The 25,178-nt window shown below is 53.7% G+C and overlaps 1 protein-coding gene across 1 annotated transcript in view; it reads left to right on the forward strand.

Annotated features, from left to right (window-relative positions):
* The first annotated feature begins 5,881 nt into the window (after positions 1-5,881).
* The window catches only part of ARRDC1 (arrestin domain containing 1), a 40,820-nt gene continuing 21,523 nt past the window's right edge, over positions 5,882-25,178 (forward strand). The window contains exons 1-2 of the mRNA XM_030000605.2: positions 5,882-6,113; positions 24,400-24,510. Coding sequence (XP_029856465.1) covers positions 5,996-6,113; positions 24,400-24,510 — 229 coding nt within the window. The 5' untranslated portion in view covers positions 5,882-5,995. The remainder of the gene's footprint in view (positions 6,114-24,399; positions 24,511-25,178) is intronic.

The raw sequence follows: 25,178 nt of genomic DNA on the forward strand, positions 1-25,178 counted from the left end.
GATTTAGGTGAAAGTGCTGCAGGAGGTGTGAGCATGGACTTTGCATGGGAGTGGCTGATGAGATGTCACATCCCTGATGGTGAGTCTGTGGAGGGGCAGTGACCTCCACCAAGAGGGACAGTACCAAACATCAGGAGTGTGGAAAGAGCTGTTGGTTGGGGCCGTAGTGGGTTGCTCTCCCAGCCAGCTATGCTAGAGGAACCTGTTACAGGGGAAAAGGGAAGTGGAAGAACTGGGCACTGAAGGGAAGGGAGACATGAAAGCCAGGTCAAATACAGGATCAGGTGGTGATCAGGCAGGGTTAGTGATCTCACTGCTGTTGGATCCTCTGCCTGCTTAGGACGTCTCTCGGGATGGCAGACAGCCAGGTATGGGGCTGCCCTGCTCCAGCAGCACAGCGTTTCCCTGAAGGGATCCCCATGAGCCTTGCCCTCAGCCTGTTCATATGTTAAACAGTGACTACTGCCTTTCCCTGGCATTGTGCAAACCCAAGCCCAAATACACGTACTGTTGCAGTGAGGGAGAAATGCAAAATACTGCATAGTGCTGTGGGTATGACAGCCCAGCCCTTGGTTTCAGTTTGGCCTTTTTCTCAGGTGAGGTGAATCCTCCTGTTCCCAGAGCCTGTAGGCGAGCGCAAACAACCGCCATCCCCGCTCTGCCTGCGTGCGGATGCTGAACCCCGTGGGGAAGGGAGGACAGGCGTCCCACCATCCGATCCTCCTCCCCAGTCCCACACTGAGCAACAGAAGCTCTTCTAGCAAAGGAGGAGATCAGAAATCCAGGCAGTGCAATTAGAATTATAATAATAGTAATTAATGCCGTGCCTCTCTCTAAGGATTTTCTAGTGAGGCTTGCCAGGTGCTGGCTGGGCATTAACTAATTAAAGCAATAGCACCCACGTGAAGGGGATGGGTGCCAGCTGGGTCATGGGACCCCAGCGGCTCAGCAGGGGGCTCACTCTCCTTGCCCTCATCTTTCTCCCTGGCTTGGGGGGGATGGCCCTGAATCAGGCCTCTTCCCCCAGGGGAGAGGGTTAATTTATGGGGGGGAAACAGGCCAGGAGCACCTATGTGTTTACCCATGGACGCTCGCCTGGTCTCCAGTGATGTGAGCTAAAGAGCTTGCGCATACCTCTGTGTGCGTTTAGGGTTAAATACACTCTAATGTATCAATTCCTGTATGTGCGTGTCTGTACACGGGAGGCTGCTCCTGCACACAGATTTCCATTGACACAGAAATGCCAGTACGTGGGCTTGCGTAGACACGAGCCAGCACAATAACACGAAGGCTGGAGAAAATGCTTTACAGGGAGAGACTTGAAGAGCTCAGATTGCTCAGTTTATCAAGGAAATTGAGAGGTGTCTTGATTTTGGTGTGTAAGTACCATCACAAGGAGAAATTACTTGGCACTAAAGGACTCTTTAATGTCAGAGAAAGACAGAACAAGAACCAGCGGCTGAAGCCGAAGCCTGCCAAAGTCGGACTAAAGAGCAGGCGTGCACATTAGCAGCAAAAGGGATGAGCAGCAGAAGCAAACTGCCAAGGGACATGGAAGGGGGTTTTTGTGCCATGGTGAAGGGTAGTTTTGTCTCTCTGGTAAAGGTGCCTCAGCCAATATATTCTTTAATCAGGCACATGGTATGAGGGTAAGCAGATGATATTTATTAAGCTATTACAGCCACTTAGATTTTTTTTTTTTTTTTTCCCTCACTCCCTGAATGAAGCCTGGGACATTGTCTCAGGATACAGGGTCATGAAGCATCCATGGGATGGAGCCCAAAGCTGCTGCCTGGCTCCCTCGCAGAGCCCCTGATCACTTACTGGTCTCTTCTCATTGACCCCAAGAGTGGGGCTGTGGTCGGGCTGGTGGCCCTCACATCTGGGAAGCTTGGTGCAACCATCAGGGGAGGTGCAGTTCCAGGAGAGGCCGGGAGCTGCTGCAGAGCCCCAAGACATTGAGATCCCAGAGCCTCATACACTAACAGTGGGATGCTTAGCTCCAACGCCACCATGTGCCCTTGGAGAAGCTGCCTGCGAGCTGCCTCGCTGCCTCGCCAGCCCACAGCCAAGGAGATGGGGGACCTTGGCCATGGCCTCCTGCCAAGGAGAGGAGGGGGTGTGCAGGAAGGTGTGGCTGAACAATACTATGTACATGTGAACTGGTGAAAGGTGTCAGCCTGACACAAATGAGTAATTGTTGTTGCTGTTATTATCAGATGACGTGGTTGACTGATCAGCTGAGAAGTGGTGAGGTACTGAGTGAAGCAGGGAAGTGATTTGGAAAGGTAATAAACATAAGTGTAATATAAATATATTGGTATTGTGGATTTCATATATGTACATAGTTATATAAAATAGTTATCGCTGGTGTATATAGTATAACTCTAACAGCAGCGAGCCCTCTGTAGGCTCACTGTTCACATGTGTGAATTTTAGTCCAAGGGAAGCTTAAGAAACCTAATGACCAACTTCCTTGGCCAGGATTTGCTGCTTTATCTCTTTCTCCATCATAGCTGCTCCGGTGCCTGACCTTAGCGGGTGTGGTGGGCTGACCCTGCCAGCAGTGAAGCCCCTTGTCTCACCCACCCAGTCGCTCGCTTGCTCCCCACAGCAGGACAGGGGAGAGGTTGGAAAAGCAAAAGCGAGAAAACTTCAAGGTTGAGAGAAAGACTCCTCATCCCCTTGTAACAGAGCGGCTAGAGAGCAGGAGAGGCCAGGAGCATCCCTAGAGTGCCAGGCAGCATGCTGCGAGGCTGGCCTGTCTCCCAAGCAGCCACGTACCCCGAAGTGACGGAGCGGGTGGAAATGACCTAGCAAACTACAGATTGCCCCAGGGTATCGTGCTGCTGCCTCACCCAGAAGCATTCACATCATCAAAGCCTGCATCAGTCATGGCTCAGGTATTCTCGAGCATTTCCGTGGTGCCTCTCCCTGAGGAGTCCTGGGTCCCTTGCTCAGCTCAGCCCCGCCGGGTGAGATGATCATGTCCAGCACGGGGGAAACTGAGGCACAGTCAGGTGGGGCTGTGCCTCGTCCGTGTCACTGGGCACAGCTGCGGGACAACATCTGGAAGGCTAAGAGAAGAACAGATTTAAGTCACAAGACAATGCCTATGACTTAATCATAAAGTCTTTTGCTGATATATAAGAATACAGATATAGGTAGTACAAGACCTGAAGTTACAGCTGATCCCTTTGTGGGTGTATTTTGCCCACGCGTGAGAGCACTCACAGCCGCTCTCCCAGGGCCCATGGTCAAAGCTCATCTGTGCTGCGGGCAGAGCACAGCTCAGGTGCCAGTGTGGGTGTTTTATTGATAAATGGTTTTTTTAATAAGTATTATGTTCTTTGTCAAGAAATTTCATGTTCCTTGAAGTTAGGGGAATGTGATGACACCTGAAAGGAAAATTTTATTCTAAAGGTGGGTTTGATGTTTGTTTTTCTTTTCTTTCTTTTTAAATTTCCCGTTTAATAAGGGAAAAAGGAGGAAGGGAGAGCAGGCAGAACCCAGAGGAAGTGAGATTTCCCACCACCACAACAAACCCTTCAAACAATTTTTTTAAAGCAAAATAGTCCAAAATAGCAGGAAAGTGAGGAAAGCGAATCTTTTGTAGTTTACCAAACATCCTTAGCTTTTTTTTTACCTGCCCTGAATTTCAGTGCTGATGACTCTGCATGCAATTAGATAAGAGGGGTGACTCCAGGGCACGTGCAGATGAGCAGGGAGGCAGGAACGCAAATACACATTTGACTCCGGTGAGAAAAACCCTCCTGAACCCAGCACTGCTGGGCCCTGTACGGGGAATGGGGGAATGTTGGGTGCCCTGGCACCACAGGCATCGAATATATTGATATATACCCATCCAGTTACGTCTTACAAACTGCTATGCAATCTGTAGCCATGGTCTGGGGGATGGATTAATGCTGTGGCATCGCTGCCGGCCATGTCACAAGAAGGGCTCCCGTATTTGTGTCTAAGCACACGGCGCCTGTCTTGCAGTACTGTAGCTGTGCCACAGCGTGCACAGCCGCGGCCTGAGCCCGGGTGCCTTTGTTCAGCTCCTGGTGCAGGAATCCTTTTTATTCGTGTTGTGACCTTGGGCGAGGAACTTCGCTTAAAATTAACTTTTCTGCAAACAAGGCGCGTGAATCTCTTTACGTCAGGAGAGCTGCAACGCGGCATGAGGGGTTTGGTTTTGGCAAAGGGTTTTTTTCACCCTGAGCTGTCACACGTGCGGTGTCCCTCTGGAGTGAGGGTGCCGGTGCTGCCCCAGCGATGGGGTGGCCCCAACAGTGCACAAAGCCCTGAGTCTTCGGCCGCTTTCCATGGGGAGAGGTGGTTCAGTAAAATCTGCTGTAGCACAGAGTGCTTTCGCCCCCCCTTCAATTTGTTTGGTTTTGCTGGCAGAGCTAAACAGGGGCTGCAGAGACTGATGAAAGAGGCTGCAGGCTTGTCTCACAAAAAAAGAGACTGGAGAAAATCGGCGTGCGTAGCCTGGCAAAACAAAAGCTAAGGGCAGCACAAGGAGAGTGGTGTATGGATGCATCCCAGGGTATGCCCTGCGGGAGGAGATGAGCTGCTGAAAGCCTTGGCACACGACCGTAGGGGTGTACGCTGCCTGTGACTACATGCAGGCTGGAAACAAGAGGTAGCTTTTAAACACCGGAGGAGGGAGGGACTGGAAGGGTTTCCCAGCAGGAGCCCTGTGCGCTGGGAGTACACAAACTCCTTCGGTGCTTTACGAGGGGTTTTACATGGTGACACCCACCACACGGCAGCACGGAGGGTCCCGCAGCCCCGCGTGCCCGGGCTGGCGTCAGCGCAGGTCCACGGGCGGACGTCTGTCTGTCTGGCCAGGTCCGGGCCGGGTGTGCTCTGCAGATAAACAGCCGGTTTTATACTTACTCATTCCGCCTGTGTACGCAGCCTGCTTGCCAGTGGCCGGGAGGCCTCGCCGGGAGGTGTCTCTCCCCAGCACTGCCTTCGGTGTGGGTTTTACAGATGGTTTTTATTCAATCGTGCAGCGCTGAGGGGGGGCACGGCAAGTGTGATGGGGGGAAGCCCGCTGCTCACCCCCAGCTTCCTGGGATGCCGTGGCTGGGTCGGACACCTTCACCCCGCGGATCCAAGGGGAGCACGGGGCCGTCGTTTACCCCTCAGCCCTGGCCCAGGTTGCCGTCGGGACCCCGGTATTTGCCTCTTGCTTGGACGCTTAAAGCGACTGGGGTTATAAAAATAGGAGGGGGGAGAGGTGACAGCTGGGCCGGAAGACTTACAGGGAGGAGATCAGATTAGAGGGAGCAGGGAGCAGCGGGAGGCAAGATGGTCCCATGCTGGGGCAGCCAGCTCCTTCCCTCACAGCCTGTCCCCACAACCGGCTCCTTCCCTCGCAGCCCGGCCCCACAACCAGCTCCTTTCCTCATAGCACAGCCCGGACCCACAAGCTGTCACTTCCCTCGCAGCTCGGCCCCACAACCGGCTCCTTTCCTCATAGCACAGCCCGGACCCACAAGCTGTCACTTCCCTCGCAGCTCGGCCCCACAACCGGCTCCTTTCCTCATAGCACAGCCCGGACCCACAAGCTGTCACTTCCCTCGCAGCTCGGCCCCACAACCGGCTCCTTTCCTCATAGCACAGCCCGGACCCACAAGCTGTCACTTCCCTCGCAGCTCGGCCCCACAACCGGCTCCTTCCCTCACACCCTGGCCCTACAGCCGGCTCCCTCCCTCACAGCCCGGCCCCACAAGCTGCCCCTTCCCTCAGGGCCCGCCCCGGCCCCCCAGCGCGGCCTTTCCCCAGCGTTCGGCCGTTGCCTCAGGGCCCGCCCCGGCCCCCCAGCGCGGCCGGGAGGAGGCGGGGCGGGGCGGGACGGAGGCGGCCCGCCGGGGCAGGGACGTCGCGGGCCGGCGCGGCGCGGCGTGGGGCGGCAGGTAGCGCTGCCGGCGGAGCGGAGCGGAGCGGGCCGGGCCGGTCGGGACGGCGCGGCGCGGCCATGGGGAAGGTGCAGCTCTTCGAGATCCGCCTAGGCGAGAGCCGCGTCGTCTACAGCCCCGGCGAGCCGCTGGCCGGCACCGTCACCGTGCGCCTCTCGGGCTCGCTGCAGTACCGAGGTGAGCCCGCGGCCTGCCCGCCGCCTCCCGGGCTGGGGAAGCCCCCTGCCCGCCTCCCCCGGGCGGCGGGGCCGGGACGGGTCGGGTCCCCGCCGCGGCGGTGCCCGCAGCCCGCGGGGACCAGGGACGGTGCGGGTGCCCCGGGGACCGTGGGGGGCGCGGACGTCCCTCGCCCGTGGGGCTGGAGCCGGGGCGGGGGGCCGCGGCGAGGAGCCGGGTCCCGTCCGTCCGTCCGTCGTCCCCCCCCGCCCCGGCGCTGGGGACCGGGTGCTTCGGGGCTTGCACCTCGCTTCTCCCCCTCCCGCCATGAGGCGGTGCGCGGACGGGAGCGGCGGGGCTGATGGGAGCAACCTGCTGAATTATTTCCTTCTCTGCTTCCCCTTACTTTTTCCTCCCATCCCATAAAAAACCAAACCAACCCGCCTCCCCGGCCCCCCCCCCCCCCCCCAAAACAACCAAACCAAAAAAACCCCAACAACCCAAAAACCAGCACAGGCTTGTTTCACAGGAGCCTCTGCAGCTGGCGGGTGCCCAGGGCGGTGGCACCGGGAGGTGGCCGGAGGAGCTTGGCCCCCGTGTCCAGCCTTTCCCGGAGCCCTGCGGCCTCCCAGGGCTGCCGGCATCGCCGTGGCAGCAGCCCCTCAGCACCGGGCCCTTGCACTCCTGGGTCTGAGAAAGCGCCAAAATGCGTATTTTTTATGGCATGGTGATGGGAAGAGGCCAGGAGGAGATAGGCGATGTGATGTCCCGGCTGGTGGCTGTCCCTGCTGCAGCAGGAGGGGTGCCCGCCCATTTGCAAGCACGATCCATGGCGAGCAACCGTTTTGTAACATCTCGAATGAACTTGAACGTTTTGAGTTGTGGAAGTACCAGTCTGGGAGATGTCCGGGCTGAGTACCTGGTCCTGTGTGTGCCGGGGGAGAGGGTGCCTGCCTGTGGGGCAGGCAGCTGCAGGCAGCAGTGGTCTCTGCTGTGTTTGTGGTGCAGGAGGTATCAGGGGTATGTGGGCGGCTGCTCCTCCAAGTGAGACCCAGGCCCCTTGGTTGGTGCAGTCCATCGGGGTGGAGGGATGGGGGAGGCGAGCTGCTGGATTCAGGTCTTCCAAACTGGGAACTTGCTCCCCCACCCTAGATAAGTCATTCGCATTTACAAGTTAGTTTTGTGCTCAGTGCCATGGAAATGCAAACTGATTTGCTGTTTTCCCTGAGGTTGTCTTGCTTGCTTCTCCTATGTGCACACTTCTTCCTTTATAACAAATTATTGGGGGGAAAAAAAGACTGAAGAATGTAAAATGCAAAGTCTCTTGAACAGAGATGTCAGCCTGGATGATGGTGCCTATGCTTGACTGTCTTGCTTTTGCAAGCACCTCTCCCAGTTGTTTGCAATAGCTTTTTGGAAGCTTCCTGAGGAAAAAAGTGTCTAGGACAAGTGCAGACTTGTAGCCTGTTTAACTCCTGTTGGAGCAAAACAGTTGCACATCCAGCATTTATCTCCTTGGAGGGTATTCCCCGATGTACTTCTGCCAGCAAAGACGTTCTTAACGAAGTGTGGCTGACTTCCATCCTCGGCCCATCCCATTGACTTCCTGTTCCTGAAGGTGCCTCTTGGGCGAGATGAGAGTGTTTGGCCTCAAAGGGCTCGGTTGTGCTGGCCCCTTGCACTGCCAGCTGGCCACGGTTACACCTTACTGTTGCCTCTACAACTCCCATCTTGGAGAGGAACTGCCAGGTTCTTCTCTACACCAGATCTCCTTTGCTTCCCGGTGTGCTGCAGCTGGTTGTTGTGGGGAAAGAGAAAGGTGTCTCTTTGTTCTAGACCTTCTTTCTGCTTCCTTATTGCTTTGACTCTCTGAAACTTCGAGGTCCAGTGTAAGTATTGGTCCTGAAGCCAGGAGGGGTTTTGCTGTTGGATCTGGTGTTTGATGCCAGCGCAGGGATTTTGGTAAGAAGCTGGGGGAGCTGAGCAGGGCTCTAGGAAAGCTGGCAGAAGCATCAAGCCAAAATCTGAGGTGGACTGTGTGTGGCTGTTCCTAGTGCTTCTGTGCAGAGGTGACCTGAGCAGCTCTTTTGGGCTGATGTCCCTGCACATTGGCTTCACCAGCTGGGGTGGAAACTTTCCATAACTGGTGTCTGAACCTGCCCACATAAGTCACATTGGGATGTGACACCAACATCTGCAGAGTGCAAGGTGACTCTTTGCTGTGTGTCCTCCCTGCTGCTCTATATCTTACGGTCTCTGGTGTTTAAACCCTCCACATTGGGGCTGGGGATCTCTCGGATGGGCACCCTCTCTTTCCTTCTGGCTGAAGAAAATGTCTTGCCCTCAGAGGAGGAGGCGGCTTATATAGCTACTGAAACATCCTTCTTGGCATGACAGCAGGGAACTACCTACAGGAAAGAGGTGTTAAAGGGACAGGCTCAGCAGCAGAGGGATCAGACAACCTCTGACATGCTATGGCTTTCTGCTGGGGCGTGGGGAGAGGTGGGTAGCATCACCTTGTCTTACATAGTACATACAACTAGTTGTAGGACAACTTCTGTGACCAGCTATGACTTTTCAGACTAACAAACAGCTCCCAGGAGAAGACACAAAGTCTGTGCCCATTGCAGGTCTGGCCCACAGCACCGAGGCTTTGTGCTTTCCATTTCCTGAGCCGGACTAGTCTGGTGTGGTGGCTTCTCTCAGTGTTGTGGTTTTTGAGATCACAAATGCAAACAATACTGTAGATGACTACTCCACATGGTAACTTGTTATGGCTCTTGAAAATTGCACCTTCTGAAAGGTGGACAATACAAACAAACAAAGCTCGTTCTGCCTTGCAAAACACACTAGAAGTCTTGGGTCATAGGAGAGCGTAACTGGAGACACACCTTTTGGGATCATAAATGCTCCCACCTACACTGGCTTCTGTGCCAGCCCTGCTGACTAGCAATAAAGGCTGTTCAGTAGCACATCATCTTCAGCTGACCCTGCGGCATAGTCACAAATGACGACTGGCCTTCGGTGACCCACGCAGACCTTCTGGAGAGGCACACTTCTCCCCGTGGCTGTGCCAGGGTGAAGGTCCTTCCCTGAAAACTTCTGAGCCTCAGGGGAGAGCACTAATGGGAATGCAGAATTCCTAATCATTGTGCCTGGCTTGCTGGGTAAATCATCAAACATGGGTGTACAAAGAATAATTAATCTTAACAGGAAGCTGGTGCTGGGACAGCTGGAGATGGAGTTAATTTGGGGGAAGGAAGGAGGGAAATAAGTTCGTTCAGAGCAGGGCAGGCAGCCCCGGTTGCTGGCAGGAGCACGCTGGAACAAAGGCTTGTGCTGCTCGGGGATGCTGGAGCACTTTCCTCTCGACTCGGCGGCTTCCAGGGGCTATGCAGATTATTTTGGTCCTGCTGCCTGCCATTCAGCGAGGCTTCTTGCAGGCAGAAGTGTAATGTTAAAATAACAGCCCTCTCTCCTGGGTCACTAAGAGTAAAGAAACTGCAAGTGCTTTCCGGAGCATATTTCAGCACTTTGCTATTCTCTACTCTATTATTTAGCTGTCCAGGTTTATGCAGTGATGACTTGACTTAAAAATCACTCCCTTGAACTACAAAGCTCCAGACACAAGTACCTATGTCTGTTCATTCTCTAGAAGTACCAAGGTACATAATTCCCATTTCTGCAGAGCAGAGAGCCAGTGAATCATAATTTCCTTTTCTAATCTTAAATGTAGTAATTATTCTCACTTCTCATGTGGAGAACCGAGAAAGCTGGTGGTGAAGAAAGGAGTTGAAAAGCAGGTCACTCGAATCCTAAGTCATGTGTCCAAACTAAAAGATGACTTCTGTTTCCCTAGAAAGGCAGTAGGAAGAAGTTTGGGTCTGGCTAACATGTAAGGTGGTCCTGACGTGCGTGTAATCTGTGCCCTTCCTGAGGGGAAGAGGTGACACCGAAGGACTCTGTTGGCCATGATCCTCTCTACCACTTGACCTCTGATACAGAGGAGAACATTGTTCCTGCAGAAGGGCTGTGGCTTGAGCTGCTTAGGAAAGTGATGGTGAAAGGATGGATTCAGTCCCTGGTTAGTAGTCTGAAGCTTGCTCTATCCTGAATCAGAAGTTTGTCTTTTATAAAGGTGGATTTGAAATTTCTGTGCTTGGCAGCATAGGTCACCTATACATCATTGGGGTGGGAGGGACCCCACGGCTGGTCTCTGCTTTGGGATGCAGCGTGGCAAGGAGTGCAGTGCCGACAGTGCAGAGCTGAGCAAGGGCCCGGTGGGTTTGGAAGGCAGGAGCGGATCCAAAGCTGTCACTAGCCCTGGCAATACTGGCAGTGCCCGGTGAGGTCCTCAAGCCATCTGGCATCCGCTAGCAGCAGTGGGCGCCAGGACGAGGCGAGGCTGGCACTGATGCGCAGGCAGGAATGCTCATATATCGTTCTGCAGCATCGCTCCAGCAGGCTGGATGGCTCCTGCTATAGGAGAAGTGGATTAACTTTCTTTTCTCATTGTCTGGAGTGAGACAGCAGGGAGCTGTGTGGTCAAGTCTGTCTGAGGCTGTGGAACAAAAGAGGGATTTTTGCTCTCCTGGCTGGCTTGCTGTTAGAGCTCCAACTCCTCTGGAGTCAATAACTAATCATGAGATGGTTTTGTGTCTCTTGTCACTGCAGTGTGTGTCTCTCTCCGCTGCCTGCCCCGCCCGCACACCACTTGTGCTCATCTGAAAAACTCTGTTTGCTGCTTTCCTTGGCGAGGAGACATTCTGCGGCCTCCCATCTCTTGTTTAACAAAATGGGAGAACAAGTGGAGCGGAGTTCTGTCTGTCTGATTTGCTTCCAAGTGTGACAACCGGGGTGTGAGTGCTTATTCCTTCCCTGGAGCAGTGCAGAGCTGGCAGAGATGTAGCTTGTCTTTCAGGGCTGGAATCAGGTAGGCAGCAGGGAGGCTCCCTGGCTGGGAGGAAAGAAGTCTGTGGGTTTTGATCCCTCTCCTCCAGAGGCAGCTCTCATCCCTAGCACGGCCCCACAGGCAGGGTCGGGGGAGGAGGAGCAGCCAGGGAGGGTGATGGGTCGGGCCAGCCCCTCTGGCAAAGGAGGTGCGGGTGCATGGACGGGCATGCTCCACTTGTAGCATGTTGTAGAATACCTTTTGCTGAAAGTCATCCTCAGGGAGGAGGAAGAAGTACGTCTGTAGAAGACACATAGCTGTCACTTGTCTTGGTGAAGTCTTGCTAGAGGCTCTTACAGCCAGGAAGAGTAGGATGGACATGCAGACCATCCTCTGCTTGTCTGGAGAAGGGGATGCTCGGGCTCTCCCAAGAGAAGGAGGGCAATGGGGTGGCTGGGTTGTGCTGCAAAGCTGCTGTGGACCTGACCTGTGCAAAAGCGTAGAGAAAGGCGCTCTGCCAGGCATTGGGGCGAGTCTTCCTCCTGCTCAGGGCAGCTGCTCCTGAAACAGCCCGGCAAGCATGCCAGGGACGGGGTTTTGGTTTGGTGCCTCTTTTCTTGAGGGGTGATTGCCAAGATATCCAACGTACAGCCTTTAGGCTACTGTTGTGACCTCTGAAGTCTGGCAACAGGGATTGCTGTGGAAGTTAATTACCTCTTTGTGCTGCTATTAAAATCTGTCGCTCTTCAAATCTCTTGTGTAGAAGTGCAAACTGCTTAGGAGAGGAGAAAATGAGCAAAGGACCAGACTGCTGCCAGTCAGCGGATTTTTGTCTTGTGCACAGTTGTGCCTGCATGTGCTCCGAGTCCCTGGGTCACGTCCAGGATCTGAAAAGAGGGGTGAAATGGCTTCAGACCACAAAGATGTGCATGCTTCTGTCTCCTTGTGATGGCTTTTAAACAGCAACTCCGCATCCCCCAGCTCTCATTGATGGCCAGTTAAAACTAGCTGCTGGGGTGCCAGCGTCAAGTATGAGCTGGGTGTTTTGCTGTGAATAAGCTTGTGGGTGGAGGCCTTTCACCAGAAAGTGAGTAGCTGTGGCCGGGTACCGCTTTGTCCAGCATGAGGTACTGTGTTCAGAGGGGTGGTCAGTGCCATGTGGTTTAATTGAATGGCTTGAGCAAAATCCCACAGGTGTATTGGGGCCTTGAGATGCTGGATGATGGTAGCAGAGAGGATATAGGGATGTCCTGAGGTAAGGATGGACGCTGCTTTTGACCCACTCGAAAAGATGAGGGTGGCAAGCTAGTGCCAGCCTGGAATTATTTGGAGACCTATTTTAAAAACACTCTGATCTCCGAGTACCTTAATCTTGATTAAAAACCAGAGCTTATCAGATATCTCTAGCAAAAAGGCTGTTTCCAAGAAGCATGAATCATTTCTGGAGCACTAATGCTTATAACTTCCAATCCTTTGTTCTTGCTGACAGAACCATGTTCCCGGTCGTTCTGACTCCAGCAGCTCAGGCCAGAGGTAACAATGCTGCCATCCCTTCCGAACGCACCCGCCTGAATCCCAAATACTCCCTGCAATAAGACTTGAATAAAACTGGCTCGGAAGGCAACATCTCCAGGGAGGAAAGCTTAATGTGTGGGTTTGAGTTGGTGCCTTTTTGATGGGGCGTGCCAGCACAGGACTGAATGTCAGATCCAGGGGTTTAGCTCTCAGTCCCGAGTGCTCTGTTTTCTGTCTGCTTGGACCTCTGCAGGTGTCCAGCCTGACCATGAGAACTGTCTTACCAACTTGTAGCACTCCTGGCATAGTGGGGATTTGTTATGTATCTGGTGTTATGGTAATAACAAGAACATAAGTTGTCTTTCCAAACTGATGATCTTGCTATAAATAGAGAATCCAGCTGCTTGCATTGAATGGCATCAAAGAAAATCACAGGAGGAGCTCTTATGCAGAATGAAGTGGATTCTGGCTGCTTTCTCCAAAGATGCTGGGGCAGGGGGATTTCGTGACAACCGAGGTATGCAAAAACAATGCTTGAGAGCTTGGTGTGGCATGTGAAATCTTCAGCAGGGAGCAGGTGAGGTGAGGCAGCTGGGTTCTCCCATCGTGCCGTCCCACATTGTGCCTTCCTGCCTCCCCACCGGAGCACCTGCCTGTGCTGGTACCCGGGTGAAATGAGGAGTCAATAAATGGTATGTTGCTTTACTGCTTATAAATAAGGCTCTTCAGGAAAAGGCACTTGAAACCTCCTCCTGCTAGGAGGAGGTGAGCTGGCTCTGGGTTTATGCTTGGGAGCTGCAGCAGCACTAAATCATTGGGAGGTATCTCAGCAAATTCTAGCTGCTGACTTGCAAGTTCAGCGCCGGGAGTGGAGTGGCAGGGCGGACAGGCCTTAGTGCAGTTACGCACGGTTGCTTGTCCCCTGTGCTCTTGTCTTCTCTTGTATGCGGGCTCCAACGCCACATACTGAAACTGTTGTTTCCAGGACGGCTGAGCAGTCCTGAACCTGCTGCTTTAGTCTTCTCAGTGCCTTGGAGGCAGAGGCTTGCTCAGGACACCTGGTTATGGCAATACTGTCTGTGCTGAGTCCTTTCAGCCCCAGGTGCATGTGATGATGGGTGTCCACCCTGTAACAGGCCTTCTCCTGGTCGACTGGGTGCTGAGCTGACTTTGCGAGTGCTCCTCTCTGAGGACAGCGAGTGGGTGCTGGGGAGTTCATGCCCAGGAGCATCCCTTGAGCCCCAGGAGGGGATGGAGGAGCATCACCTACTCTCCTGAGCATCTGCATTGCATCTGCAAGGCTGGCCACTGCTGAGAAGACCGTGAGAGCTGTGTCAGGCTGTGTTGTGGGTGGCAGTGAGGATCTGCCAAAATGAGCATCAGCCAGCAGGACTTTTTCTAGCCTTAACTCCTAGACAAGTGTATCTGAGAGTCTCAGAAGAAAATGAGCGTGACTCAGTCCCGCAGCAGAGTCTGGCCCACAGGAGCCCTTGCGCTCTGGCATTACAGTAAGCCTGTTAAGCATGAATTTCCAGAACTCTTTGAAGCTTTTATTTAGAAAGAGCCTGAAAAGGGAGTAGGCTTTGGTGAACCAACCTCTCTGTGGTAAGTAGAGAAACCTGATCAGTTGGCTGTTTATCTGCCTGCAGTGACTTTTGCACCCAGTGCGGAGGGGTGATGCTCCTGCTGTGGGGACAGAGGGGCTCTTGGAGGGGGGGAGAGCTCGTTGAACCTGCTCCGGGGTGTGGGAAGAACAGAGCGGAGCTGGTGGTGGTCACAAACAGAGTTGTGTTCCCAGGACATCAGAGAGCTCAGCCTCTCTAGCTGCTCCTTGTGTCAGGTGAATCGCTGGCTTGTTCTGCCAGTGAGGTGAGAGAGGGTGCCTGGCTTTGCACTTGCTGGGAAAGAATGATTGAGTTTGTTAATGATTTTAAAGGGGCAGTTTGTTACAGCATGGCCTTAAAGCACCCAGCAACTGCCTCTTGGGTCCTGCAGCACTGTGTGGTAAACTGCAGTGGGGTTTCCTGCCTGGTTCTTCCTTTTTTTAGACAGCCAAGTCAAGTGTACCGGAATATCTTAACTGCTTTGGCCGAAAGTGGCTAAGTGCTGGGTGGAAACCTATTTCAATTTGGGCAAGCTATAAAAAAAGAGGTTCCTCTCTTCTGTTTCAGTGCTGCCTAGCCCGAGGAAAGGTGGCTGTGGTCCCTGGCTGGCCGAAGTGTTGAGTGCTGGCAGGTCCTGGCGTCTATCAGCATTCTTGTGAGCCAGGGCAAGCTGCTGGCTCTGCTCCACTTGTCTGGCTGCACGTTGGGCATCTGGGACTTGCATTCCCCTCCCACAGGGCTGTTCTAGGGGCCAAACACTGAAGATTAAGATGCTCTGACTGTTTCTGTATGTACAGCCTTGTTTTGCTTTGAAGAGCATAGCTTGCTTAAATTCAGGTTGCCCAGGGCTCACAAAAGCAAGTTTAAGTTGCCCAGGTCCCCTGAGAAGGATGGCACTAAATTAGGATCTGTCTTGTTTAGGGGATCGTGAGTAAAACTCTCCTAGACCTCACTGAGATCCTAAATATGAGCTGTTTCTGTACCAAGCTGGCAGTATCTGCCGCTTGGAGGTGCTGGTGCTGGCAGGCAGCAGCCTGCAGCCCCGCAGAGCTGGGTGTAATGCTCTGGGCAGCAGGGCAAGGGTGAGATGAGGGGCTGGGCTGCACCTGGGCTATACAAAGCTGTACTGAGCTTTGTGCAGAAAGGAGGGCGAGGAGGAGGGAGCACAGGTAGTGACAGGGGTCATGTTATTTGCTGAGATGTGCTGGGTAGTAAGCTGAGCTGCTCTTAGCCGGTGTGTGACTCTTGCTGCAAGCCCTGCCTGGAGCTTGGTCCCATCCTAGTAAAAGCACAGACGGCTCCCTCGTGGATGGGGTGCACAGAAGCGAGTCTCAAGCATAGCTCTAAAGGAGGGCAGGCACACTAGTTTCCAAACAGGTCAGAATTTCCCCCTCTGAATTTCTGTCCAGAGAAGTAGAAAGGAAAGAAGTTTCTTGAAACTGAAAGTTGGCTTCACATACCAAAGTGGTTGAAGATCCACGTGAAACGCTGCTGCTGTCTCCTCCAGCCTTCTGCTCCTCTGCAACCTCTTTGCATTCCCCGTCTGATACTGAGAGGGGTAGATATTAGGACAGGAGGCTGTGAATGCTGGCAGTGCGGCTGAGGTGGGTGGCTGGCATGGAGATATTCATAGAGAGCTGTGAGGTCTGCCTTTCTCTGCCAAATACTTAAGTTTCCTGCAGTGCCTCCTGTACTGCTGTCTGATCTGGCTGTTCCCAGCACACAGGGGCATTTGCATCTGCCGTACTGGCTTGGGAGAAAGAGGCCAGTCCCTCAGTACGCTATGGTGGTACATGGTCGCTCCCCTTGCACGAGGACCCGAGGGCTGGCATCGCCAACCCCTGCTCCGTGTGCGGCAGCAGGCGGTGTGTGGAGCAGTTCTGCTGAGCCATGCTACCTGTTTAGGATGGGGCAAGAGACTGGGCTCCCCAAACTGGTCTGAGGTACAACTTTCTCCTTCCCTGCTTCCTCCATAACCACTATCAAGGGATATTGCCTGTCCCAGGCTCAGCCTGGGCTGTTCCTGCAGGAAGCCCGTGGGTGTGTTGGTTGGCAGCCTGGCCCCAGTGCCTCCAGCAGGGAGGCTGGGGTAGGTGGCACGGTGTGGGCGGCAATAGTTGTGCAGCCATACGCCCCTGCCAGGCTGCGTGTATGGGCTCTGTGCTGCTTGGCTGTTAACAGTGCAACCAGTTCTGCCTTTGTGGGCTCTCAAGGCAGAGTAATCCCATTCCTCCCCACCTCTCTTCCCAGGCTGTTTGGGTGGCACAGCACTGGGACCTACATCAATCTGAAGCTTAAAAAGACCTCCAAACTCACCCTTTTTTTGCAAGAGGCAGTTTTGGAGAAAAGGGATGCTGAGGAATTCCTTTCTGGAGCGTGTTTGGTGAGCAGTGAGGTGGTCATGGCAGTAGTAGTGTGGTGGGGATTGGGGTGACGGGCTAGATGGGGTGCAGCCCATCAGTTGGGCCCTGCGTGCAGATGCTGCAATGTTTCGTGCCTGTTGCTAAGGAGCTGCGGTTGCCTTTGGCAGCAGGACTGGCAGATCCAAGGCACAGACTTCGTGGCGTGTGGTTATCCCCTTCCTGCAGCCCGTGTGGCCTTGTTCGCTGGTGAGTTTTCCACCTGCAGCCCAACGTGTGCAAAGACCGGCTTGTTAAACATGCTCAACTGGGGATTTGATTCCAGATGTTCGAGATGACCCCCTTTCTCTGAGGGCAGCCAGCATGCTGATAAAACACTGTGATGCTATAAATAAACCTGTCAGCTCTACAAGGGAGAAGAGCCTTCGGATTGAACAGGAGTTTGTTCTAACAGGAGCCCAAGAGTTTGCTTTCTTCTCTTGGGATGTATGTTGACCCCTGATTTTGGGGAAGAGCTGGAAAATGTAGGTTTCCCTGTTGCTCTCAACCTGATGGAAAAAAGTGCTTGCAGAGGGGAGAGGATTGATCTGCCTGGGAAAGGACTCGGAGAAGGTTTGCTACTCTGCTTTTCTACAGGCACACACCTGCCTAGTCTCACTTTGGAGACTTCTGTGTTTGCTAGAATGAGGACATCCTCTGTGTATTGATACTACTTGCATGGATGTGACCCTCCTCACGCTGGGTTGGACTCTTGGCTAAAATAACTTGTGTGTAGCCATAATAATGGCTGTGGGTCACTTTGCCCATGTACCAGAGCTGTCACTCCCCTGTTGTTGCTACAGGTGGAGTTTTTACAGGCTGCATTGAGGAGCTCATCTGGCCTTCCCGCAGCGCGGGGCTGTATTGGGTGGGTCTGGGCTTCCTGCAAGTTGTGTGGGAGACCCAGCTGGATCCTCCTGCCTTAGTCTGACAGCAGGCAAATACAGCCCTGTTGCTACAGCCAGGGAGAACAGGCACTTCTGGCCCTTCGGATGGTTTTTGCTGAGCTTGGGCTTGCAGGGCTGGCTCTGCTGTCCTGGAAATCAACCCTCTGAAAGGTCAGGGCCAGGAAGGGAGGGACCGTCCCTTCCACCGCTGTGAGTGATTTGGCTGGTCCAGCCTCTTGAAGGGTGCAGAGGGCAAGTGCCAACCTGGGGAAGGAATGGCTGAGCAGCAGATCTTGCTCCTGGAGGCTAAATGATGCTAAAGCTTGTGCCACTGCAGAGGGGGCTGCAGGGTGGTCCTGAGCCCCAGCTGGGCTTGTATGTGGCAGGACCACTGCCTGCAGGCAGCAGCACAGGGACAAAGATGGGTCAAACTGTAGCGACATCTTAATATTTCACTGGGAGCCTGTCCACAGCCTCTGAGCAGAGAGCTGTATTGGGTGTGACTTGTGTGATGGGCTGGCAGGCTGCGGAAGGTGGGGTGTCCCCTTGGGTCGTGGGCAGCAGCAGCCAAGTCCTCCGTGTGCTGGAGGCTGCTGGTGGCATGGGAGATGCTGCTCGACGTGTGTCAGCTCCAGACAAGGCATCTCCTGGAGCCTGGCTACGGGCTTGGGTTTGAGTTGAGATGGAAAGCATGAACTACTCTTCTAGACAATTCCTCTCCTTCCACATTAGAGGCCGAATCCCCTTCCTGCCCCTGTGCTGGGCTCTTGGGAAGGAAGAAGATAAAAACCTCCCCAGACAATCCTTAACTGTGTGCCAAACCTGCCACTGCCTCCAGCATTTGGTGTAAGCTCTACTCTTTCCTCACTGGCTTGTGAAATGCCTGAGACTGTGTCTCAAGAACTGACAGGATGGACCCAGAAGGATGGGGACACCTGACAATTAATTAGGAGCTGTTGGTTTAATTAGTAGTGTCTCAGTATATTCATGCATGAGGGCTGGATGCTGAGGGGGTAGCATATCTTGTGAGCTTCCAGCCTTCCTGCTTAGAGGACATGAGCCCTTTGTGTCTGAGGTTGTACTGGTGCGTTTCTGTGTAAAGGCCATCAGTACAAAGGCCTCATCCTGCCCCTCTTTGGGGTCTTAGCTTCCTAAGTGTCCAGTTTTCATGGAGCTTTTCTAGCAATTACCCCATCTCTACAAACTGGTTGAGAGTAACTTGCTCGATCTGTGGGTCTTGCTGTCTCCCAGGCTTTCCATTTTCCCAGCACCATCTGGTCCCACTTTGTGGGCAGTGTGGGTAACTCCAAACCCATCATCTTCATCCAGATCCAGGGCAGGGGCTTTACAGGTCCAGAAGATCTCAGAGCGTATCAAAACTTGTGATCGTTGTTGAACCCCGAGGTTTCACGCCAAGGTGAAGCTGTGGTGCTGTGTGGTGAGGTGGTCTCCTCCTGCTGCTGCGACAGCCCATCAGTCTGTCGAGGGCAGGTCCCCACTGCAATCGGTCGGGGAGTGGTCAGGGCTCAGGGCGACCCATCTCGCCCTTCTCCCAGGGCCGTTTCTGGCCCCTGGGGCATGCGGGGCCAGGTAGGGGGGAAGGTGGCTCATTCCCAGCTCATGGGATGCTCTTCGTCCCTGTAGCTCTGGGCGTACAGATGGCAGTTTGAGGGAATCTAATTAAAACGTGGTGATAGCTGCCTGCTGCGGCTGTGATGGAGAGGCATGAGGAAAGGGGGCTCTGGCTTCCCGTGGTTGGTTTCCATGAAACGAAGACTTTTCTGATGCAGACTCGCTCATGTCCCACAGCACTTTCTCCCCCTCTGCTCCCCTGTTTTCTGGATCTAGGTGTGCACAAGTTTTCCAAAGGGTAACTCAGTCCCCAGGTACCCTCTAAGCCCATTACGAATGTGCGCCCTGGTCCCTTGTGCTGCATGCCGTCACTGCAGACGCACAGGGTGGCTTTGCCATCCGTCTCATCCCATGCTCACAGGGCTGGGCACCCCGTTCCCTGCAGCAGGGATGGCTGGAGCCTCTGGGTCCAACAGACATCGCCGAGCCCATGTGCTGACTTGAGTAGGCTTCAGCTGGCAAAAACCCAGGGCTATTCGTAAGTGCCGTTTCAGACCTTGGTCGCCAGCCCTTCGGCTGTCCTTGTCGAGGAAGGTGAACGACAGGACAGTCTGTTTGTCTTGTGTAAGCTGCTGCCAAATGCAACAGCCGCCACCCCAGACTGTTGTAGCTTTTTGCTGCTTCCCCTCCCCACCCTAGAAAACCTAAACCAACCAAGCTGTCAACATCTCCTTCCCTCCACCGCTGTCTGTTGCCTGTACCTGTTGTAGCAGGTTTGTGACATAGATGGGTCTTGAAGCTGGAGGGGGACACTTGGGACTGGGGCTGGCCCTGCTGCAAAGCGCAGGGTGGCTGGTGACTCTGCTCAGTACATGACTGGATTTTGGAAGTGGGGATGTGTGCATACAACCTGCTGCTGGCAGGGGAAAGGGGGATGCGTGTCCTCTGCTTTCCTTTTGCCCAAGGTGCAATGCCAGCTCACCCAAGGAAGGCAGCTCACTGGGTCACCAGAAAAAGTAATTTGAAGTCTACGGCTGCTCTCCTTAAATCACCTTGGAAGAAGGCAGACGTGCCCAGCTCCTGGCATCTCTATTTTTACTTTGTGCAGAGATGGATATGGCTGAGCTGTCTCCTTTTATTTCCAGCATTTGGCGCATGCTGTAGTGCATTGCTAAAGATGTGTCTGGCTGGATGCGAAGCTGCCTGCTTCCCTGAATCCCCAGGGGACTGCAGGGGTGAAGGGCCCTTGTCTTTTGCATGGCTTTGTAATTCACTTCTCGTCTGCTTGCTCTTTGCCTCCCCCTTCCACTTCCCTTGCAGGTTTTTTGACTTTTTTTTTTTTTTCTGTATTCAAAGCAGCCTGGGTAAACAGGGAGCAGGAGCATGGTAACTGGGGCCACTGGTAGCACTGGATTCCAGAAGCATTTTTAATGGGTTTCTAATAACTGAAACTGGCCTGTTCTGATGTAAAAACTTTTCTTATTTGCTGTATCTGCAGCTTGTCACAGAGATCGCCTGGAAGGGAGGCCTTGGAAAGGCTCAGACTGCGCATTTCGCTTCCTGACAGTCAGGCTGACAAGCTTTGCACCTCAGGTGGCTCTAGTTGCAGCAGCTCTGATGGTGCCAGTTTGCCAGACCTGTCCCGCCGACACCGTTTTTAGCTTGCAGCTGCCCCCAGCACCACGTGCCCAAGTTGTGCCTGTCAGCTGCCCCGTGTACCTCCTCCTGCTTGTGGGCTGGAGCCTGTACACGACAGCTGGGCAAGTCCCCAGTATCTTCCTCTGCCCATGGGATGCTCGTGGAGAGGCTGATTTCATGGTTAGCTGGTCCAAAACCTGGTTAGGAATAAGATAAATGGTTTGACCTGTTGCACTGTGTGCCTCAAACCTCTTGGATAACCTGAGGGGAATGAGAGCCCTGTGGGGATGTGGCTGTGGGGGTGAAATGGGAGGGGGGGGTCCTCTGGCTGCCCTGGACCCACTGCCCCCAGCATTGCCCACGCTGTGGGGGCCTGGGGACTGCTGGCTCCTCCAAGAGCCGGGGGGATGAGCTGGGACATGCAATCCCCATATTTAGCCACAGCCCTGCTCCCAGCCACAGGGCAATGCATCTGCTCAGAGCTGTCATCCGTCCTGTTTCTCCCCCAGTGAGGCGGGGGGAAGCTCATGTTTCTGGAGTAGGTTGGAGAAGATGCTCCATAACAAATCCTCTGCCACCTGAACTGCTCTGAGGCTTGTCCTACATCCAGTGACTTGGTGTGCCTGGTAACAGTACACTGGGGGCTTTGGAGAGCGTAGAGGAAAAGGGGAGAGTTTCTCCATTGCTGTGACATTGCCTTCAAGCTTTTCAGCTTAAAATGTTGCTTTCTGCCCCTTTGGTTGCCCTCAGGCACCTGGAATGGCAGCTCCAGGGTGGGTGATGGCCAGGAACGTGGCTGGAGAGGGCTGCCCTGGGTGGGGGTGCAGGACTGGGACCCCTGAGAGCCCTGGAGCTCTCCCTCCAGGAACCGTCCCTCCTCTGCAGGCACAGGCTGGCTGTGACCACACCAGTTTGGGATGTTCGTTAATTGAGAAGTCTTGGAGCTGACAGCTCCTGTGCCTGCGATGGAGAACTCGTTAGCTAGTTGCAGTGAGACTTTTAGACATGGTCTGACTTTAGCCTTAATGGTGGGTTATAGGGGGGTCCATCATTGCAGCAGGGACCACCAGCCAAGGGTTGGCTCTGAGTATCAGGCTGCAAACCCACTGCCTTTGGTTCCTGAGTCTCTGTCTGCCGTGGGAAGGGAGATGGGCCATGACGTGTATGTGCTTGAACATGCCCACCCACCTGCCTCCCAGGAACAGGAGTGCCTCAGCACCGCAATGCAGCAAGCAGGCTTGAATTAAAGACCGTCATCCCCTTATCTGGGCATTGCAACAGATGGTGGTGATCTGTAAACTTCTGTGGCGAAGGGAGGCTGAGGGGGAGCCTGTTCAGGGGCTGTTGCTCCTGAAGGATGTGAATGTTCTCCAGTCCTTGGTTGGGCTTTTCTTGCTTGTATCTTCCATGTGAAAATGTGGGAGTAGAGTGGTTGAGTCTGGGCTTGATTTGACTTGAGCCATCCAAGTTATTTGGGCTAACTCGGAGCAGGACAGGCTCGTCATGAGCCCAGGGAAGTGGCAGTATGTCTGAGGTGGGAGCCTGAGAGCTGGTACCAACGTGTGGGTAGGCAGGGTGCCACCCTGCTAAAACCGCTCCCTGCTCCTTCTAATGCTAAAAGCCCTATGTGGTTTTGGCTCTGCCATCTGGGAAGAGAGAGGATTGGATGTCACCTGGGGGTGTGCAGGGGGTTCGGTGTGATGGTTTGCTTCGGGATGGGACCTGTGTCTGCTCAGACCATGTGTGCTGTGTGCCATGGTGTGGGCAGCTCCTGTTTTGGGCCATGCTCTCCTGTTCTTCCCTGCCTTGGAAGTGCCGATGCACATCACAGACACAAACAAGCAAGCTGATGTGTCAGCCTTGCTGCTGTATTGATGCTTGGTTAATGAGAGTTGTCATCTGGAGCTGCTTATCCTTCGCCCTTGAGTATAAAACAGCACTTCGACTGTAACAGGCTCTGGTGCTCAAAGTCATGATCAGGCTTTGAAGGTATAGCAGGAGATCTGATGGGGGGAGGCTGTTCTTCGTTGTGGGATTAGAGACTTTAAGTCCTGAGGAGCCCCTTCTATGTGAATGCACGTAGCAAAGCACCGGTAAGGGGACTGGGGTAAGAACTATGCATTCCCCTTGCAGAGGGGGCTGGATTTGGGTTTCTTTCCACCCTGTCTTGAGTCAGTGTGGAGGACAAGGTCACACTCGCCAGGCAGGTGCTCTGAAGAGCTCTTTGAGGTGGTTGCAAGCAGCATCGCCTGCACCCCTCAGTGTTTGGGTAGGTGGGTAGAGGTGGCGAGATTAGCATGGCTGAGAAGGCTTGTGGAGTGGGGAGGGGGAGAGCTCTTAAGCCAATGCAAATTGGCCACCCGCCTCCCAGGTAAATGCTTCCTGTGAGATGCAGCTTGAATACAGGGGAGCAGATGGGTGAAATGGGAAAGGAGTCTGTCTGGTAGTTCCTGCCACCTTCTTGCCAGCAGAACTATTCACCTGGCAAATCTGGTGAGGGAGTTCTGTGGGATCCATTAAAGCTGTTGCAAAATCTGGTGAGAATCAGGACAGGAGATGTTCAGGTTGGGGTAGCCTGAAGGCCCAGTTTGTGCTGTGATAGGTCTGCCTGTATCCTCCCTGTGTGGGGGTAGTGCCGCAGATCATCTCCTGCTGTGTAACAAGGCCATACTGTTGTGTTTGTCTGTGTCAGTGGTCCAGTGTCGACATTGGAGCTTGATTTCAACCTGCTGTGAATTGGCCAAGACTAACTGAAAATGTCTTGTGGGTAGCTCTTCTGAAAGCCACATAGCTCTTCTGAAAGCCATGCTACAGGGTGAGCTCTGGGGTGACTTTCCCAAGGTAAGGCACAAACATAGCTCAAATTACTCTCCTTGCTTTGGGAGGGTCAGATGGCATCTCAGATGCTTCCAGACCTTGCTGTGTGGCTTTACTGTGAGCTCTGTGTCTCTAACAGGAAGAGGAAGCCACTCACTTGAAGTGGTGTCTGGCTGCTGAGAAGCAACGTGCTTATCAACGTGGTCAGAGGTCCTGATGTAGGGCAAAGTGCTTCTGCTGCAATCCTTGGAAGTAGAGATGGACGCCAGGACACGGGAGCAGGCTTCCAGGGACTGGGGATGTCCTGTGAGGGTGGATGGGCTGTAAACTCAAGCAGCAGCTGAGCTTGTTCAGGCTGCACTGTGGGGTCCAGCTCTCTGCTGCTCCTGCAGACAGGGCTATACACCTTGTTTAGCTGGCTAACAGGCTTGTGCCAAACATCTCTCTCCTCCCAGGGATGGTGGGATGGATGCTTGGCGGGATGCCTGGCTCCTTATGGGATGAGAGGCAGCAGAGCCCTCTGCCATTCATCCCTGTCTGGACAGGAACGCCTGAGTGTATCGGAGAGCATCGTTGCCACAAAGGCCTCTGCTGTCAGCCTGAGTGGCAAGGTTGATGCACATATTGGGAGGGGATATTTCTTCATTTGGGAGAAAACTAGAGAGAAGGTTACATCTCAGGGAGCTGAAATCCCTGCTGTTAGGGGCTTTCACAATGCAAGGAGGCCAGCTTGAGGACTTCAAGTGTGATAACATCTGGGGAGTAGCACTGGGGTAGCAGGGAGTGTGCAATAGCGCTGAGAGTAAGGGGAAAACATGCTTCTGAAATGAAAGCGTGACCCGATTCCTTTGTTGCATTTTTCCACCCTGTGTGTGTTTTCATCAGGCACTGCTCCTGCACAAGTCCATATACAGTACCTGAAGCAAGTCTGAACCTGAGGTTTTGCTTTCTCCCAGTGCTTACGTGTGTACTTTCTCTCAACAGCCATCAAAGTGAGCTGCATTGGATCCTGTGGGGTGTCTAACAAGATCAATGATACAGCATGGACCGTGGAGGAGCAATATTTTAACAGCACGCTGTCTCTGGCAGACAAAGGTAAGGTCCACAAAGGCATGGTGGAGATCTGTGATTCTGAGATGGTCCACAGAAATGTATCACCAAGACTTCAGCATCTTCTCGATGTGAAAAACCCCTTCACAGGCTGCCTTGGCCTGTGCACAGAGGATGGGAGCCAATATTAGAGACTACAAGAGCTTAGAAGGAGCTGCGCAGAGAGGCATCCTGAATAGCTCCAGAACTTGGCAGCCACCCTGCAAACACTGCTTGCATCCAAGCTCCTGAAACAGAGCTGCCAGCAGCGACTTCTCTGCTGTTTCAAGGCCCTGTGGGTTCACTCTGCTCCACTTCCTATGTGTGTTGTCTATGGTGGTCACAAAACGCTGATCAAAGCTGGTCAACAGAAGCCAGTTGCAGGCTGGGAGTAGTTTGCACTGAAAGGGATGTGGAGGTGTCACTCGTCCTCCAAGAGAAATGTTGAGAGCCTGGCAGGCACAGCCTAGGACAGTTACCACCACACCCCCTGCAAGCCAAGATGCCTAGAGATAGCGACGGGTTTGTATTATACTGCAGAGTAAAGTGACACCAGCAGCCTCTGGGGAATCTGGGCTCGAATGAATGCTGTCTTTCTGCTGTTAAATAGGTCAGCCTTACCACAAATAATTCATGCTGTGCCCTGGCTCCTGTTGAAATCAAGATGTGCCAGT

The sequence above is a fragment of the Aquila chrysaetos genome, chromosome 24, assembly GCF_900496995.4.
Source record: "Aquila chrysaetos chrysaetos chromosome 24, bAquChr1.4, whole genome shotgun sequence".
Taxonomy (NCBI): domain Eukaryota; kingdom Metazoa; phylum Chordata; class Aves; order Accipitriformes; family Accipitridae; genus Aquila; species Aquila chrysaetos.